The 18,752-nt window shown below is 41.0% G+C and overlaps 1 protein-coding gene across 1 annotated transcript in view; it reads left to right on the forward strand.

Annotated features, from left to right (window-relative positions):
• Window positions 1–2,875: 2,875 nt before the first annotated feature.
• lrrtm4l1 (leucine rich repeat transmembrane neuronal 4 like 1) overlaps window positions 2,876–18,752 on the forward strand; it is a 66,943-nt gene continuing 51,066 nt past the window's right edge. The window contains exon 1 of the mRNA XM_073478373.1: window positions 2,876–2,879. Within this exon, the coding sequence (XP_073334474.1) occupies window positions 2,876–2,879 (4 nt within the window). The remainder of the gene's footprint in view (window positions 2,880–18,752) is intronic.

The raw sequence follows: 18,752 nt of genomic DNA on the forward strand, positions 1-18,752 counted from the left end.
AAAGCCAGATGCTGCAGCTGTTTTGCCTGCAGCAGTGACAACAACTAGTTAGGAAGACATCATGTCGTGTATCTCCATTGGTCAGTTTCTATTAAGATCTTTTCAGTTCTTCTGTCTAAAAGGCTTTCTGTTGGACATGCCCGCTGCTTTTAAAAAATTAACTGAAGAGACCGAAATTAAATAACTACGACTTTGAAGAAATGACCCTCCTTAAGACAATGTTTTCTTTCATGAATAAAAATAATGCTCATTAAAGGGGGTCATTATGCTTCTTCAATTTAGCTCCTTTCCTTCAGTTTGTTATATAGGTTCTTGTGCATGTAAAAAATCTTGAGAGTTAAAAGAATGCACCAACCAGAGCTCCTCTCTCCCACAGAAAACACTGCACCTGACGTGCCTGAAACCCCTTGTCAGTCATCCCGCCTTAAATTCCTTGACTTTGTCACATCACACTACATCGCCATGTCACACGTTTGCATAATGTATGCCTATATATTCACGGTAGAAGTGAAACTAACTGGAAGCTGAAAACATGACAGAGCCGACCAGAGACATGGTGAGTGCTGGTGGCTCAGGCGTGTGTGAGCTGACCAATGGGAGAGGACTGGGTCTTCAAGAAGGGGGCCTGAAAGAGGCAGGAGTTTTTAAAAATAATACATCTACAGAGCTTGTAGAAAGGTGCAGAATAAAAGTAAAAACATTGTTATGATTGTACATGTTTAATAAAAATCAGGTACAAAATGAATTTGTGTTTATCTCTGTGTCAGAATTCTGACAGTTGGTTGCAGCTTCTAACAAGGTTAGTATAACGCCTTGTGTTTTGTCAGCGATCAAGAGTCTTGGTAGTTGCCAGTTTGTGGGGGGAAAAAACGTAAAAACAGCTGATTTCTACATTATGCAGCCAGCATACGGTGTCGCCTAACGTTAGCTAGCCCTAGCAACATTATCGTAGGCTCGACAAACCGGCTTCCACTTGAGGCTGCAGATGATTTTAACAACAGTGGTGTTGCGACGTGAACGCAGTGGAAGGGGGAGACGGAATGCCACATTTAGTGTCTGAATCTTATCAATGACACCTTTGAAACAGAGCGTTTCAGACAGAGGGGGTACACAGTATGAGAAAACTGATGCATGTTTGAGCATTAAAGCATGTAAACCTATTCTAAAACTAACCCAAAATAAAATGAACCTGAAAATGAGCATCATATGTCTCCTTTAAGAGATTATTTCAAACAGTCTGCCCTAGCCTAAGTGGCTGGTGCTTCGCAGGAAAGGTAATGAAATGGCGGGTCCACCTGAACAGTAGGCTACATCAATCTGTGATTGTTGAACATGTCATTACACAACCGTCGACATTAATATGCTGTAACAGCCCCCACAGCTTAAATTTTGTTCTCAAGGCAAACCTCAAAGCCCGGCTGGAGACAGAGTGTATCGTCTGTGTTTGCTCACTTTGAGGCTCACTGCTTTGCACTCATAAAACTTTCACTACATAGTATAACAAGGCTAAACCCAAAGTCAAGTCAGGCAGCTATTTCATATAATATATTGTGTTTTTTTTTGTCTCTCGTGTCTGAATTCTCCAAACTAAATAGCGACTGGAAGATACCATCCCAGGAATTTATCACAGTATGAAGTGAAGGTGTGACTAAATCAAATATTTGAACGTGTTATGGACTGTGGATAAAACTTTGAATTAGAGAGAAATATCATTGCAGGAGGGCTTCTGTCATCACCCAAAAAACCCTCAATTGCAGCTATTTTTAATCATCCAAAAAATGAAAAAAACATATCAGGGCTCCAAACAAGCATTCTCCCCCTGGTTGGGACAACAGCAGGCTCCCTAATGAGAGAGAGTTTGAAATGCTTCACCACAGTATAAATAAAGAAAATGTCTTGGAAAGCCTGTCCAACAGTCTCCTGGCTTCAACTGAACTCTTGCATTTAAGCCTTCCTATCACAATAATTATGCAACAGGAGGTGGGATCAGGCAGGCTACCCACTCATGCTATAATGATGACCACATATATCCCTCAGCATATCCTCCACAACACCTGCATAATGGACTTATAGAAGGAAGAGCATGGCAGAGCGGCAGACAGCTCCTGCACCGGTTTGTTTGTGTTGGTGTTGATGGTGATGAGGAGAGCAGATCAACAGAAAAACAAAAAGCAAATCTCGCATTAGACCCAATCTGCCCGCAGCTCTTAAACACTGCATTACATGCTCTCTCTCTCTCTCTCTCTCTCTCTCTCTCTCTCTCTCTCTCTCTCTCTCTCTCTCCCTCCTTTTTTCTTTCTCCCACGTGCGCGAGAGGCGCGCACACGTCCCCCACGCAGCCGGGCGCGCACACGCGAACCTGCTCGCCGATGCACCGCACAGGAGCCCCTGACAGTGGCCGTGTGCCTGCCCGTGATCGCTGCTGTCTGGCGTCTCCGCCGCTCCGCTGGATGTTTGCGCAGAGGACACCTGGCTCTGCGCTAAACAATCCTCCACCTCTCCACCTTTTTAACTTTTGCGACGTGTGACGGGCTTTTTCTACTGAGGGCACCTGTTCCAAGACTATGTTCCTATCGGCAGAGAGAAATCTTAAGAGCCAGGCGGTCTGACTTCCAACTTGGGGGCTTGATGGCACGGTTTTTTGTGACAGGTCTGGAAAGTTGCGCTGCGCCAGGGAGCATGGGCGCAAACTTTACGTTTTTTACCGAATCGAGAGACAGTTTTTAGAATGAAGGCAGGTGAGTCACCCCTCGCCTGAGAGGCGCGCACAGCTCCGGGGCTCTCCAGGTACTGGGAAGGAAAAGCACGGAGGAAGTCGTGATCTGTGCGGCGGATTGCGCCACGGAGGACGGAGGGAACGGACCGATGAGACATCATGGGTAAGTAAGTGGAGGGCTGTCTCATATTGAAACGAATGCGCACAGATGATGAAGAGCCCTGGGAGTCTGTGAATCGCCAGTATTATTAGTTGGCGCACTTGCGGTCAGAACAGTGTGGTTTGATTTTTCCTCCTCTGGCGCATCTGTGAGTGTGTGGATATTGAGAAAATCTCCCCCTCAAGCCTTTCGCGGCTTATTCCTGCGCAGCATGTCCAGTGTTTCAGAGCACTACTTTTGCATTTACATTTTTCTTTTGTCTTTTGCAAATATTTCCTGAGATTTAAGACCAGCATCACCTCTCAGAGGTTTTTCCGTTTCTTTTCCAGAATGAAAAGAGAAAGAAAATACTGCGGGCGGGAGTGTTGGAGGAGAGAGACAGTAATGATCTCACCTTTATGATGTGGAATGTGGAATGAGTTGAGGCTCAACAATAATCTGTCAGACGACGTCCTTCTTTATCACCAAATATCAATGTGACTTTAAATGGCCGATATTTGGTGAGATGTATGGATGAATCTGTTTCCTCCCCCTCCTCCCCCTTCAAAGCCCCCCTGACATGTTTTGACTCCGTCCTCTCTCTCTCCCCCCTGCCTCCCCTCTTCTCCTGACGGCTCTGGGCACCTACAATCTTCTCATCCCACACTGCCTATCACCTCCTCCATTTTACTGGCTGTGGGTGCTCCAAAGCTAAATTCACCGCTCAGCCTCATAAACCTCACAAACCCACACTTCCCTTTAGTGTTCCAGGAGCTCTACGTTCCGCAGCTCGACTCCAGTTTTTTTTTTTTGTTTTTTTTTTAATTCTTGAAAATTTTTCTTTGCATAATTGTTTGAGGGGGGCCCAGAGAGGCTGTGGGTGTTCAGATTGTCACCGAGTCTGCGATGGAAAATGATGTTGACTTTCATGCAGCATGAATAGAAAGTCGTCCTCACGATGTTCACGAAGTCCCCTTTTCTCTCAGTGCAACTTCTGCTGTCAGATATCTCAGTCAAGGACTGGTATTCATGCGCTGGCACGCGCACGGACGCGCGCGCACGCACGGAACTGGGCTCGTTTGATAGGTGCGGGGAGAGCCGCTCCAGCTGTTTCTAAACGGCTCCACTGTGATTCATTTTGTTTGTCTTGACTTCTCTCTCACTTGTTGGATTTGTGCTGCTGTGTGGTTCCCTTTGTGTGTGTGTGTGTGTGTGTGTGTGTGTGTGTGTGTGTGTGTGTGTGTGTGTGTGTGTGTGTGTGTGTGTGTGTGTTTTGTTTGTTTACGCCTAAATTGAGTGAAAGGCTGACACATGCTGGAGGGATGCATGCTGCCCACACATCTGTGCAGAATTGTGGCATTTTTCCAAGTAATGAGCAGTTTAGTGCGACTAATGAGAACATGCTATTACAGTTTGAATCGTGTCGTCACGATTACTGTAGGCCAAGATGAGCAGTGTTGTAAAAAAATACCCTAAATTAAAGATATGGTGTTACAATATTACTTTGATACAAGTCACCAATACAAGTAATACTCGAGTAGAAGTCTTAAAGTATCTGATATTAAATGTACTTAAAGATGTATAAGTGTTGAGCTTCTTGGTCTATCTTCTCTTGTTATTTATTAAAAATACAAAACTCATTAACAACCCTTGGTGTTAGTTAATTTTTACAGTCTTTAAATTCATTCAGTTAAGCCATTGCGTTTGTTAGGATATCAACAAACAGAAGCCTAAATAATGAATAAATAAAGAATAAATGTAGGAACCAACACTACGACCACTTCGGATCGACCAGTCATCGGGTCTGAGAATCAGTGTTTTTTTTGTTTTTTTTATGTGATTGTAGATGAAATAAATGTATTTAAAAATGTTCAATCTGCAAACTAACTAGCAACCAAATTTTCTAAAGTCATCAGATTAAAATGTACAATATTTGCCTCCAAAATGTAAAAAGGATTGGAAATACTCAAATATAGTTAAAATACCTCAAATTGAACATGAGTACGGTACTTGAGTGAATGTATCTAGTTGCATTCCGTGACTGGAAACAAATGGTTGCATTTGTTAGGATATCAACACACTGAAGCGTACTCATCGCATCTTCATCCAGCAGCTTGTTTTCCTCGTACACATATGGGAAAGAAAAGTGTATGTTGCCTTCAGGGTTGGAGATTTCTCCAACTAGCAGCAACTGCAGTTGCAGCTAACAAATCATTTTTAAAGGCTACTGATAGATATTTGTAATAGCTCAGTCCATGTGTGAATAATGTCCATCACAATTTATTCTAAATTGCTTGTTTTACCCAATGAACAATTCTCAACACCAAAGTATTCAATTTACAATTATAAAAACAAAGAGGAAAAGCCACACATCATTTGAGAAGAAGAAACTCGAGAGTGTTTGGCCTGTTTGCTTGATAAATGACTGAAATGTTCTTCAAAAGTGATGGTGTAGTCAAGTTTGCCTACACCGAGGCCAAGTCATGACCAAGACCAAAGCGTTTATAGACCAAGACAAGACCAAGACTTTGAGGTGTTGAGACCAAGCCATGTCAAAGGTTAGAGTGTATCGAGACCAAGGAAAGGCCAAGACCAGAGTGTATCGATTCCAAGACAAAACAAGGACTTTCAGGTGTTGAGACCAAATTATGACCACAACGAGAGTGTAACGAGACCGAGACACGATCAAGACATTGAGGTGTTGAGATTAAATTATGACCAAGACCAGAGTATATCGAGACTGAGACATGACCAAGACTTTCAGGTGTTGAGACTAAATTATGACAGAGACCAGAGTGTAACGAGACCAAGACAAAACCAAGACTTTGAGGTGTTGAGACCAAATTATGACAGAGACCAGAGTGTAACGAGACCAAGACAAAACCAAGACTTTGAGGTGTTGAGACCAAATTATGACAGAGACCAGAGTGTAACGAGACCAAGACAAAACCAAGACTTTGAGGTGTTGAGACCAAATCATGACAGAGACCAGTGTAACGAGACCAAGACAAAACCAAGATTTTCAGGTGTTGAGACCAAGCCATTTCTGAGATTAGAGCATATCGAGACCAAGACAAGATCGAGACCAGTGTATCGATTCCAAGACAAAACGAGGACTTTCAGATGTTAAGATCAAATTATGACCAAGACCAGAGTGTAACGAGACCGAGACAAGACCAAGACTTTGAGGTGTTGAGGCCAAATCATGACAGAGACCAGAGTGTATCGATACTAGGACGAGGCCAAACCTTAAGGGGTTGAGACCAAGTTTTGACAGGATCCACAGTGTAATAAGACCTAGACAAGACCATCAAGACATCCAATGTCTTGATGAGTCCCTCACTGGATGACACACGCAAAACTGTGGAACATGCAAACCATAGGCTCTACTCAAATTGATCTGAAAGATTAATAATCTTTATTCAACACTCCTTCTCCATGCTTTACCAACACCATTCCATTTTTGTGCAATCATCAGGTTTTCTAGGTGACTCTCGTCTTTCAATACAAACCATCATGAAGTACAGTATGTTCCAAAAAATTGTTCAATACAGCGATATCCCTGCAAATGTGGTCTTGACTGGTCTTGAAATAAAATCCAGAGTCCTCTTTGTCTGAGACCGAGATAGGACTGAGTGAAGATGCGGGCGACTCTGAGACGAGACTGTGAAAATCGAAGTGGTCTTGAGATTGGTCTCGAGACTAAGACCACTATCTGGTACAAGAACACAATACTCAAAAGTATTTCCAACAAATGTCCTTTTTAAATGCATTAGTTCAAAACTAGCATCAAGTAATGTAATGTTTTTAAATGAATAACAGAACGGAACTGGTCTTAACAAGGAAGAAGAAACTTTTGACAAACAAGACCAATGCTGATGAATCCGAATCACCTATTTGTTGCCCAAGCTGTCAAGTGTATGACTGCCAAAACAACACATTTGTGCAAAAAGCACAAAGAATAGATGGTAACAGAAAGAAAGAGCAGGGGAAAGTAATGCAGGAGTCATTATGGACAACACAGAGGCCTGATGATCTCCAGTCAGACTGAACGCACTTGACTGTAGAACTGTTAAGGCAAGAGCATCATGGCAATTATGCTCAAATAACCTTCAATTTATTCAATAATCCATCAGTTTCCTCGAGCAGAGACAGTAATTGGTCCACGGAGCACATTTCTGTTAAAGCTAAGTAGGATTTCTTTTTTAAAAAAGTAACCTGTTTTTTTGTCTTTCCACTTTTTCGAGCCTTTAATAATGCACATAATTGGATGCCTCAGTGTTATTCAATGGTTTGCCATTGGCACAAAACCAACAACTTTCCCTGCAGCTTGAAGACCATGAATGTAGTCTTAGACATTAGATGTGGGTCTAGTTTCTCAGCTCTATACATTCACTTTCATGGTCAAATTGTCAAGTTTTCTTTATGAAATCAAATATACAGCTTTAATTGAAGGATAAGTTCTCTCTGTTCTTTTAAGACTTAAGCACAAACGCAACATTGTCTACCTGTATGTTAGTCAAAAAACCTGCTTTAAAACATAACAGGGAGAAGAAAAAATAACTAACCTTGGGTCTAAAAGGCTGCAGCTGTGGCTCCCTTTAAAAAAAAGCTGAAGCCATCAATGAGGATTACTCTGTCAGTGTGAGGCATGTTTCCTCATTCTGAGCCTGACTGAAAGTCCCCATCAGGCACTTTTTGCAGCAGTTTAGTAATATTCATTTCACCACTACCCACACACGCAATCAAACCGTCACAACACGACACATCACATACTCTCTTTCACTCTACCTCTAGGTCATTCATTTGAGTTTTGACTGCTGGACTCCCATTGCAACATTTCTAAGTTTGGGGATTTCTTCTCCTTTTCATTTTTCCTCAAATTTGGAATTAACTGTGAAAGACTTCTCAAAACAATGTGTCCTCCACGTTCAGCTGAAATATGGGCAGAGATGCAAAACTGAGAACAGAGTCTGGCAGTAAGCACTGAGAGCTGAGCTTGCACAAAAAAAAACAAAAAACGACTGCAACAAGAGGCACATGATATTGTATTGTGTAGTTTGTATTTTGCTGAAGCACACTCCAGCCCACGTTTGGTTGTCATGGTATTTCACATTTGATTATGCTGCTTTTTCATATTTTGGATGTATTTTCCAAGTTGTTAGTCCCTCAACCTAAATAACAAAACAATCTTTGTCAGTGCATTCCACAACGGTATGCTTTCTGATCCGCCACCAATGTGGTTAAGGTTTGATTTAAGCAATTAAAACTACTTCTTTAAAGGGTAACATATTTAAAGTGTGTTTACAGGTCTTGGGAAGTACTACTGCATGTGTTTTAAAAAATGGTATAAAGCCTTTTTTGGCTCCAGATGAAGCTGCATGTAATCTTATAAATTGCCTCCAGTGATGTCACTCAGTGGCTAAAATGCATTTAGGGTATTGTAGGCAGCAGGCTTTGACAAACAAGAAGAATGCGTGAATGAAAAAAGGCCACATTTCTGGTTCTGCTGTATCGATTTGGATCATTGTGCAATACTAGACCAGCGGACTGCTTTTCAAAACCTGGCGCCTACATTGCCCACAATGCAACATGATCTTGGTCATGGTTAAAAGTAGGGCTGCAACTGAGGATTATATTCATTATCTATTAATCTGCTGAATATTTCCACAATTAATAGATTCATCTTTTACGCGATATTTTTAAAAATGTGAAAAAATGGTTATCACAACGTCCAAGAACTCAAAGCGACGTCTTCAAATTGCCTCTTCTGTCCAATCAGCAGCCCAAACTGAAAAGTCTTTACTGCTATCATCAATGACAAAGAAAAGCAGCAAATCCTTACGTTAAAAAAAAAAAAAGCTGGAACCAGCAAAGGTTTGCTTGAAAATGAGTGAAATAGTTGGCAACTACTTTTCTTTCATAAGATTAATCAAAAGATTGTTGCTGCTCTAGTCAAAAGAAACCAACACCAACTGTTGGTGGGAGACAAGATGTTAACTGTGGTTTCTGGTGTTACAGTTACAATACTCCTGCCTTTACAACTCATTGACAGCAGTCTTAATCTGTACAGCCACAAGATGTCGCTTATCAAAAAAAACAACAAAAAAAAAAACATCCTTGGGTCATTTTATGTGTTTTAAGCTCCCCAAAAACTAGGTTTGAATACTTACATATTATAGTCATATTATACGTATGAAGATATAGCACATTTTCTAGGAAAATGTAATGCTTATATAACATAAAAAGGCCTCTTTCTCATTACATGTTGATTCATATTCTCAACAAATGCAGTGCACTTACGCACTCGAGTAAGTACACTGTATTTGTAATGCTTTGTGCTCAATTGTTTTGAGCACTCGACTGTACTTTCGTGGCTCTCATCCGTAGACTCTCTCTGTGCTGTTTGAGATGATTCTTGTGTGGGCGGTAAGAGAGGTTGGTAATGTTGGAGTCTGTTGTGGGGACCGGTCTGTGGGATAACTTGCAAAGTACGGTTTTCTGGACTGTGTCATACATTTCATACCTAAACCACATACACGTGACAAAGTTAGACCCTCTTTTGGATACTCGACCTCTTTTAGCTTCTAGACCTAAAAGAGTGGCTTTGGTGTCTCATTCACTCTTCTCACTATTTGTTTGTGTTGCCCTAATGCAAATTTCCTGCCCTCATCTGTGCTGTGCAGAGCAAAGTGTCGTCCAAATAATGAAAAACATTGCCAAAAAGGGAAAATAAATGAAAGAAGAAGATATAGTTTAATAATACGCTTTATCTTCGCAGGATATAAATATATATATTGTCCCATCGCCCAGCCCTAACTGTCACATATTTTTGTAAACCCTTATTGGTGCATGCATCAGAGCCCCGCCCCTGACAAACCAATAGAGGAGCTTGGACAATAAAACACAAACACAGAAACCTCTGATGTTAAATAGCCCACACTGTTCCACCAACTTTGGCAGAAAAAATATGTGAGTTCACAGAGCAGCCCATAGCTCATAATAAAATGCTGATTTAGAGATTAGGTCTCCGGGGGCCTTTAAACAAATGACCGTTGCTTTCATTTTTCTGATGAGGACAGCCTCTTTGCGTGAAGTATGAAGCCCCAGAAGGGACATGGAGAAAAATAGAGATAGGAAAGAAGCTAATTTAAACATACAGGCTAATGGTTTTAAGTTCACCGGGACATCTGGGAAACAGCAGCAACACCGACAACAGTCACGTTTTTGGTATGCACCTATAGTATGAATAATGTTCAGATCAGGAGGAATAATTTGATTTATAATCGTTGCAGTTTTTATGCCAAAGGGCTTTTATTTTTATTTCAGTTGCATTCCTTTACCATCTGTGCACGTTGTGCTTTTATTCTGAAGGGATTCATGCCTGAAAGAAAAATTGGTCTTTATTTATTATTATTAATAATAATAATAATAATAATAATACATTTATTTTATTTTATATAGCGCTTTTCAAGGTACTTGGAAACACTTTACGGGTTGCTCCCATCTATAATGTTTCCCTCGACATCCCTTCCAGTGGCTCCGCGGTTAGGTCTGGTGGTGGGCGGGGCAGCTCAGAAGGTAAGAATCCAAGGTTCAAGTAACTAGTAAATAAATATACCGCTATAATTAAGTTCTCAAGGCAAAATGAGACAGTTACAGAATGTGCCGCAGGAATTATTAACTAGACTCTGCTCATTGGGACTGACTAATCACTGATATAATGTCATGAATTCTGATGAAAAGGAGTATTGCTTCTCACTCTCCTGAATTGGTTCGTAATTGACCTTCACTGACTACCAGAATAACACACACACACACTTATCAGTCATGATGTCGACTCCTCAGCCTTTACAACAGGCTCGCCTCACAGTAGCCAGCTTAAACATCTCGGGTTTGCGCTGATCTTTTGACACCAGCACTCATATCGATCAACAGAGCTCTCTGCCTCCCTGCACACATTTCTGAAACCAATAACTTTTGTGTGTGTGCGTGTGGAGGTCCACAGGAAGGCCAGAATCAGTCAAGATCCTGATATGTGTGATACTATGGTGCCTGTGAAAAGATTCAGCTGTCACTTTGTGACAGACCGAGTCTGGATGTTAAACGCTGTGGGCGTCAAGGTTGAAAACTTTGGGTGATATGGCTGATTTACTGGGTTCAACTAGCACAGACACAAACTCTCTTCCTCATTCAGTTCCCTGCTGCGTGAGGCAGAATGTATGACTTAAGAAACTCCACAGTTTGTATGGCACTGACCGTCTGTACGTCTATCCAACTCTTTTGAACGCGATATCTCAAGAACGCCTTGAGGCAATTTCTTCAAATTTGGAACAAATGTCCACTATGATTCAGTGATGAACTGATTAAGATTTGGAGGCCAAAGGACAGAGGTCAGGTCACTGTGACCTCATAAAACACATTTTGGCCATAACTCAATAATTCATACAAAAGGTACAAAAAAAATTGTCGTACAAATGTCAGATAGGATTAAATGATTAAGTTATGACATTTGATATCCACAAGGTCAGGTCAAGGTGAAATGCGCTATGACATCATAATATTCTGCAAAAAATGTTCTGGCCATTATTCAACTCTCTGAAACAGTACTGGTGTGCAGAGGCATACAACCACGATGCAATAATTCTAGTCTTAGAAAGGAAATGTGTAGGGCCTGTTCTTTTATAAGGTGATTATTTAAAATATAATAAGGGTCAGGTCAACTAAAAGTCTGACCATAACCCAATCAGACTTCTTAAATGTCTGAATCCAGGCGTGGATTGGCCATCTAGAGCATTCGGGAGAATTCCTGGTTGCCGGGCAAGCTGATTGGCCTGGAGTGTCAGGCCAGTGTTAAAAATGCTAAAATAAAAAAATAAAAAACAGGTACATCAGAGAGAAAACAACACAGGGCAGCTAGCTAACAGTCAGCCCCTGATGGTCTGCAATCACGCCGTAGCGTGGCGAGAAAATGGACAGCACAGGAGGCAGAGAGAACAAGAGAAAGAGAAGATGCAAAGCTGAGAAGGAGCACATTAAGAGGAGAAAAGCTCGGGAGGAAAGTAAAAAATTACACATATCACAGCAGGGGACATGGTTGGTGTTTAAAGTGGAGGGCCACCCTCAGCACGCCATAACTACCTTCCCCAAGTTGATTCTATGTAATATAAACTTAATCATGCTGTGGAAAGCAGAAGATGCAGATGCATGGAAGTGATCTAAAGAGCTGTGTACTCTTTTCTGTCAAAAGTGCACAGAACAGATGCATGAATATTCATAGCCTTAAAGGTGCAGAATGTAGGAATTGTCCACTTGTCAGATTCATACTCAAACAGACAAATACGGGGCATAATATCACCAGAGTAACTGCTGCTAACTTTAGCTGCCATTAGCTATTAAGCTCAGTTAGCTGTAGCTAGCAGTCAGGACTGGGAGTTGGGAGAACGGGAGAGTGTTGGCGTTTAGCCAGGCTAGCAGGTTGGCATGCTAACCTCTGCAGCACAATACACAGACGTCATTGTGTCAAAACTGATATTTCTTCTTATTCTGTAGATAATTCGAGCCAATTTTTAAACTTTTTTTCCCCAGCTAAACACTTTTTTAATTATACTGGCACAAAAAGTAATCTAAAAAATAATAGAAAAAAACGCAGTGTACGTGGTCTCTTGTGAACGTGGACTGATGTTAGATCCCTGCCTGAATTATTATCCCAGTCCGCCACCGTCTGAGTCTTAAATTTAGAGATATTTCCTCCATATCAAATAGTTTCCATTTTGCTTTAATCAGTGAAGGGTAAGTAATCATTAAGCTTTGTGCATCTTTGATGGCGGAATTAAGCTACTGCTATAAGAAAGATAAGCAGAGCAGTGGCTGGATAAAAAAGCAGATATCAAGGCAAACATACGTACCCTGTTTCGTTACTTTAATTATATATTGCTGCAGTTTTTTCTGTTTCTCATGTATCTTTATCAGGCACCAACATCCTGTCGCATTAAAACATTGCAGCAATAGATAGTTAAAGTTTTAATGGGAATATACCCATCCACTTTTGCCCATCTCTTAAGTACCTTTCACTTTCAGTTTTCAAACAGTGCATATGTTGTTTTTGTGATGTTTTTATTAAAGTAGTAGGGTACACAAACCTAAACAGATGTAGGATTACTGGATAATCATGAGGCTCAAAGTCACTGAGATATCAGGCAGCACTGTGGCTGAGAGGAGCCAGAGGCACCAGACCAGAATGATTTGGCCGAGGCTCCTCTAAAAAGTCAGTTTTCCAAGTGGACTTCTGTCCAATATGTTTCATTAAGGCAGCCTTTTTCTACAGCAGGCAGCTTTCACGGCCAGAAAAAAACTGCTGGTGTAAAAATGTTGACATTCAAAAATAACCAATTAGCCTTTCTAAAGGTTCCCTCCTCGCAAATTATATTTCATGCAAGTAAATGTGATGTGATGTGAGTAAAAGTGATTTCTACAAAAAACCAACGGGCAATAATTTCTGAGACAATTGTTTGTGATTGACCTTTTTCATACCAACAGTAATTATTTATGAATTATTTTTTATATTTAAATTCAATACAGCTGCTCTTATTGCAGCTTGTTATATGTGAGGATTTGCTGCTTGTTAAAAGTTAGAAACACACTAGTTAACATGCCACTTTGTCTTCTGAGAAATAGCTATTTTTCTGTTGTTGTTCAGTTGTTTAACTTGAAATGTGATCAGAAGCATGCTTTACTGAAAAAAATAAAGTCTAAATAAAGTTTATATATGTTGAAATAATACCCATATGCATGGATGAGGCCATTGCAATTACATACAACTTAGGAGCTATAGCTGTACTATGTCCAACAAAATGCCCCTTTTACTTAAACTAAAAAATACCTGTAAATCATTTACTTAGATTACAACTATTTTTACTCTTGCTTTTAGGGGTCAGTACTGAACTCTGTACTTTTAAGGGTACCAGCTTAATTGTGATGGTACTACCGTGTACCAGTTCACAATAAATCTAACAATGCCAAATTCTCATAAGTGTGGGATGGCAGCAAAAGGGCGACAAGTCGCAGTGAGTCACTCTCTGCAGTATTTGTAATGTAAAATACAAAGTTGACCAAGGCAACACCTCTAACCTGAGGAAAATCCTGGTCAGTCACAAAATTTTAAAGCCAAAGTGTGACCATTGTTTGACAGCCTGAACCCCAAGTTCCCTGCAGCACCCAGAGCTCATGTTAGCACGCCTGCAGCCAGCCAGTTAAACCCTCTCATGAAAGGCGAAACCTTAAGTGAAGCTTCAACAACTTCATTGACACCTTGAGGTAATTAATTAGGTTTTTAGGTAATTTAATAAGGTTTTGCTGGAAACTGAGCTTTTTCCACTGTCTTTGTTGACGTTATCTAAGTATTTTTAGTGGCTCAAGGTAAAACTCAGCTGCTGGCTGCGACAGAAATTCCTCACCGACATAATGTTCAGTGCGACCAAACAGTATGTGAGGTTTTTTTTCGACATCCAAACCCCTTGAAGAGGATACCGTCTGATAAACTACTTTATTAAAACTTTCCAGCTGAGACAACATTAGCATTCTCCCTTCCTCTCAGACAGACTGCAGTTTAATCCTCTCTCCCTCCACCTCTCTCACTTCACTCTCACTCATTCTGTCCCTGTCACACCATGACTTCTCCACATGTATAGATTTTTATACATATCCTCTCGTCTTTCTGTCTCTCTGACCCCCCTGCTGCTAGCTTCCCTGTGGCAAACACAGCTAATCATGGAATTTCTATCTCTCCTCCTTCCGCCGTGAATTGACTCGGGCGACAAGATCTACATTGAAATGAAACACGTCTTAAATTAGATTTCTGTGGTTTTCACCTCATAGCTATTTATTTTATTTTATTAGCATTAGCTCAAAACTCTTTAGCAAAGCGTCACTGTTGCTGTCTTCAAACGAACACGATCAGGTTTATGCCAAGTGGTTACTAAAAGTCACGCCTGTCAGTCAATCAGTGGTCATGGTGTCTATGAGAAATGATAAACAAGTCAATCAATAGACATGGAGTCCAGCAAGGCTGCCCTGAACTTCCAGTGAGAACTTGATGTATGTTACAGGCAGTTCCTCTTGTAGATGGGTCTGAATTCTATATGTTGCTAATCCCATTGATCCTGAATGTTACTGCTCAGACTTAGTAAATCAATACACCTAATCATGGCATTAGGTCTTTAAGTGGTAATAATTCAGACCTTTCTCTTTTTTCCTACAAAGTGGCCAGCAGGCAGAGCTGGAGCAATCCGTCTGTCTTCATTACCCTCTTTCACTGCCATGCTTGAGTAGGTCATGGACCACTAGACCTCGGTTACTACAGCCCACACTAATCCAGAAAGAATAACTGAGCAAACAAAATTGACTGTTCATTTCAATTAAATTGGAATGGATGTGGCCCCATTTAAGTGGTATTTTGCCATTACTGGTGTGATATTAACCGGCCATGCTCTATTTTTCCATACATCTTCTCCCTGTTGTAATATACAGCGAGTATTTTGAGCGGGCTGCTCCTCCCATCTCTGCATGTTTGTGCAGCTCAAGTCGTAGTAAAATAAGCTTTTATCGTAAATCAGCCATTTTATACTGCTTCGTGCATTTGCTGCGAGTTGGAATTACAGCTGACTCCAATTTTCAAATTAATGGGCGTAAAATAATGGGTTTTAAGTGTGTAAAAGGTACTTCATTTCAATATTGTAATGCCCACGAGTCCAATTAATCACCGTAGCATGATGGGCCCCGCGACCGGTAATATGTCACATACTTCTGTGCCCCGAAAGTATTTTTAATTTTACGTGCCTTAAATCTGAGTGAACACACTCGATAATGTAATATATCACACATGCAGTGGTGCCTGGGGATTTTGCTTGCCTAAGCTCGATCCCACGTCGCACGCTTTAAAATCCCCCGGCTCCTGTGTCAGGGAGGACGACAGTCTGGGAGGGGAAGGAAGGCAGGAGGTGGGGTCCGAGGGAATAACAAGTCCATATCTGAAGCTTCAAGTTATGTAAAGAAGCACAATATCATGTACAATACAGCCTCCTAGTCTTTCAGAATGCACCATATATGTCTTTCATAGGCTATATTTTTTAAAGAGGGGTGGCAAAGACAAGAAAAGTGGGGTGGGGGTGGGGAGGCATTAAAAAAAAAAAGTTATTTACTTTATTGAAAAAGAGAACGGTTTACAAAGAACTCAGGTAAACCGAACAGTAGCACATACAAATGCAAGTGAAAATAAAGAGAAAGGAGAATTGATATTTGTGAATAGAAAATGTAGCATATAGTAACGGGGTGTTGGTCAATTATTCAAGAGTGCTACCATCCAGATTATTATAGTAACAAACAGTGGGTCTCATTCATGAAACGAGAGCAGAACGAATTTGTGTGTAAACTGTTCGCAGACGGAAATTTACGTGCATCTCGCATTCATCAATATTTTAGTAGCTCCGATCTTTTCGTAGCTACTAACAAAATCTACACATGCTGCTGACCACGCGTAGTGCTTGTGTAAATTTAAGAATGCACATAAATAATGCTTGTCACTATTGGAAATTACAATTTAAATTCACATTGCGCTCTGTTATGTACACAATACGCAGATGCCTTTGAAACACGTGATATAGCCTAAACATATGATAAAAATATAACACATTTAGTTAAAGTAGTTGGCAATTGGCAGGTTTAAGATCCAGATTAGGTTCATGATTGTGAATTATCCATGTAAATCGACTCAATAGATTACACGTTCTTTCTATATGTTGAATGATGATAATAAAAATATAGGCTCCAGTGGAGGCATGTCGCTGTCTCCGCCAGGTATAATTCCTGACAGAGGTCTCCCCAGTTATCCCCGCGATGCGCTCGTCTGCAGGTGATAGCTGCGACTGTGAGCCTCCTTCTCCTGAGGCTGATATATTTCTTTTGTGTGAGGTTATGCGTTTCTTTGCCTCCAGTTTCATGTCAAACCATTTACGCTTCACCTCGGACATGGTTCTTTGGACTACAGAGACAATATTGACGGCATCTGTCACCTCCCTCCAGGCCTTCGCTTTGCCTGTCCCTGTCACACCACTGCTAACAGTTGAAAATACTTTTTTTTTCTTAATTCCACTTCACCCAAAAGTATTTCTATCTCCGCTTCCGCAAAGTTCTTTTTTCTTTCTCTCCCTTTCTTCGTTTGCGCCATGACTGACAGGTCGACTGGATGCATCTACACCTCCTTATATGGTGGTCATTGGCAATTCATGGGCGGGGATTTATGCTAATAGCTGATTACCGGGAGCGCGCTGTCACTTTACGATGGATTGGCATTCACGATCATACACACGTGTTTACGATCAGATCTGAGTTTCCCGCGGTGTTCATGAATCCGGAGTAGGTTTTTAGTAGCGTAGGCTTTTATGTGCAAATCTACGCACAAATTTACTAACGTTTCATGAATGAGACCCAGTATCTTTAAGGTTGAAAGAGTAGACAAAGTTAGTAGGCTCAAAAAAGCGAGACCCTTGTTCTCGGCGAGATTTTCAGTCAAAAAAAGGGGAGCGATTGTTTCTATACTTTCTTTACAAGAGGTACGAGACACATCAACATCTGTAAACTTAACAATAAGACATTTAACAGTGTATTTTAAGTACAATTTTGAAATGTGCTTCCTTAGCCTGGTTTGAAATACAGTATATGTCAGGTAAAAGCCACGCCCTTCTGCATTTTATGCTCTCAAGCTTAGAGCTCCAGAAAATCTTTCCCATGCAGAGTGTAATGACGTAAAAGTAAAGGTAAAAAATGTAGCATGTAATCAGTAAATCTATATCTAAAATGTCAATTGTACATTTATGTGTATAACCTTGAAAAGATGCCACAAAGAAAGCCTCCCTTCTAATGTGCACAACCTTTGCTACAGTGGATCATTTAATAAGAAATGGTAGATACAGTATATTTTGTTTTTTTGCGCACTTTTCATTTCTTCCAAGTGCTCCAGCATGCGGCCTTAGCACTATTGGCCAACACACTTGGGCACTCTGGGTAATAGCCTTTGCATCAGTGCTCAGAGCAGCGTGCATTCAAATGAAATATCAACTTGTCGCACAGCCAAGGAAGAGGACAGCCGACTCCTTTGGTCCTGCCAGAACCCACTCCGTCCCTGGGGAGGGGAGGGGAGGGGAGGCATGTGGGGGAGCGGCTTACTTTTATGGGATTTCAGAGAGGTTGCAATTGGAACGTGACTGTAGGTGAGGTAATTGGGGTGAAAAAAAAGAGATATGTTTGAAGGGAATTGTATAATAATTTAACTTTGTGCTGTGTTGTGCATCTGCAAGCCCCATTTCAGTTGACATTTAGTATGAGTGTTTGAGTCTAACTTCATCTAACTGCTCCCAGTCAGTCAGTAGTTGAGCCCAGAGGGACACCGGAGCACAGAGCCTGTTTTTTTTAATTGATATTTATTGGCTGCAATGGCATCTTTATCAGACGTAATTTGTGTTGGAGCTTTATTCGTGACACACAATAAAAAAGAAAAAGAAACTGTGCTCCAGTTTGCTTTGAGGCACAACTTCCCATTCCCTGGCTGGAGTGCAGTACACAGCCTTTCACCGACTGAAGAATTCTCATTTTAAAACACCTTGAAATGAAGGATTTACCGTTCCAAAAGAACGCGTATTAATGAAACCTAAACCAAATAAAACTTAAAAGGGATCCGTGCCAATTTAATACTTCAAAGTCTGTTTGCAGGTCTTGGGGAATACTACGTGAAGAAAGTTGTATAAATCCTTTTGTGGCTCTAGAGGGGAATGCGCAAAATCTGATAAACTGCCTCAAGTGATGGGAGAAGAATGCGCGGAATAAAAAGGCTGATGTCTCCGT

This window comes from Pagrus major, chromosome 12 (assembly GCF_040436345.1).
Source record: "Pagrus major chromosome 12, Pma_NU_1.0".
NCBI classification, from domain to species: domain Eukaryota; kingdom Metazoa; phylum Chordata; class Actinopteri; order Spariformes; family Sparidae; genus Pagrus; species Pagrus major.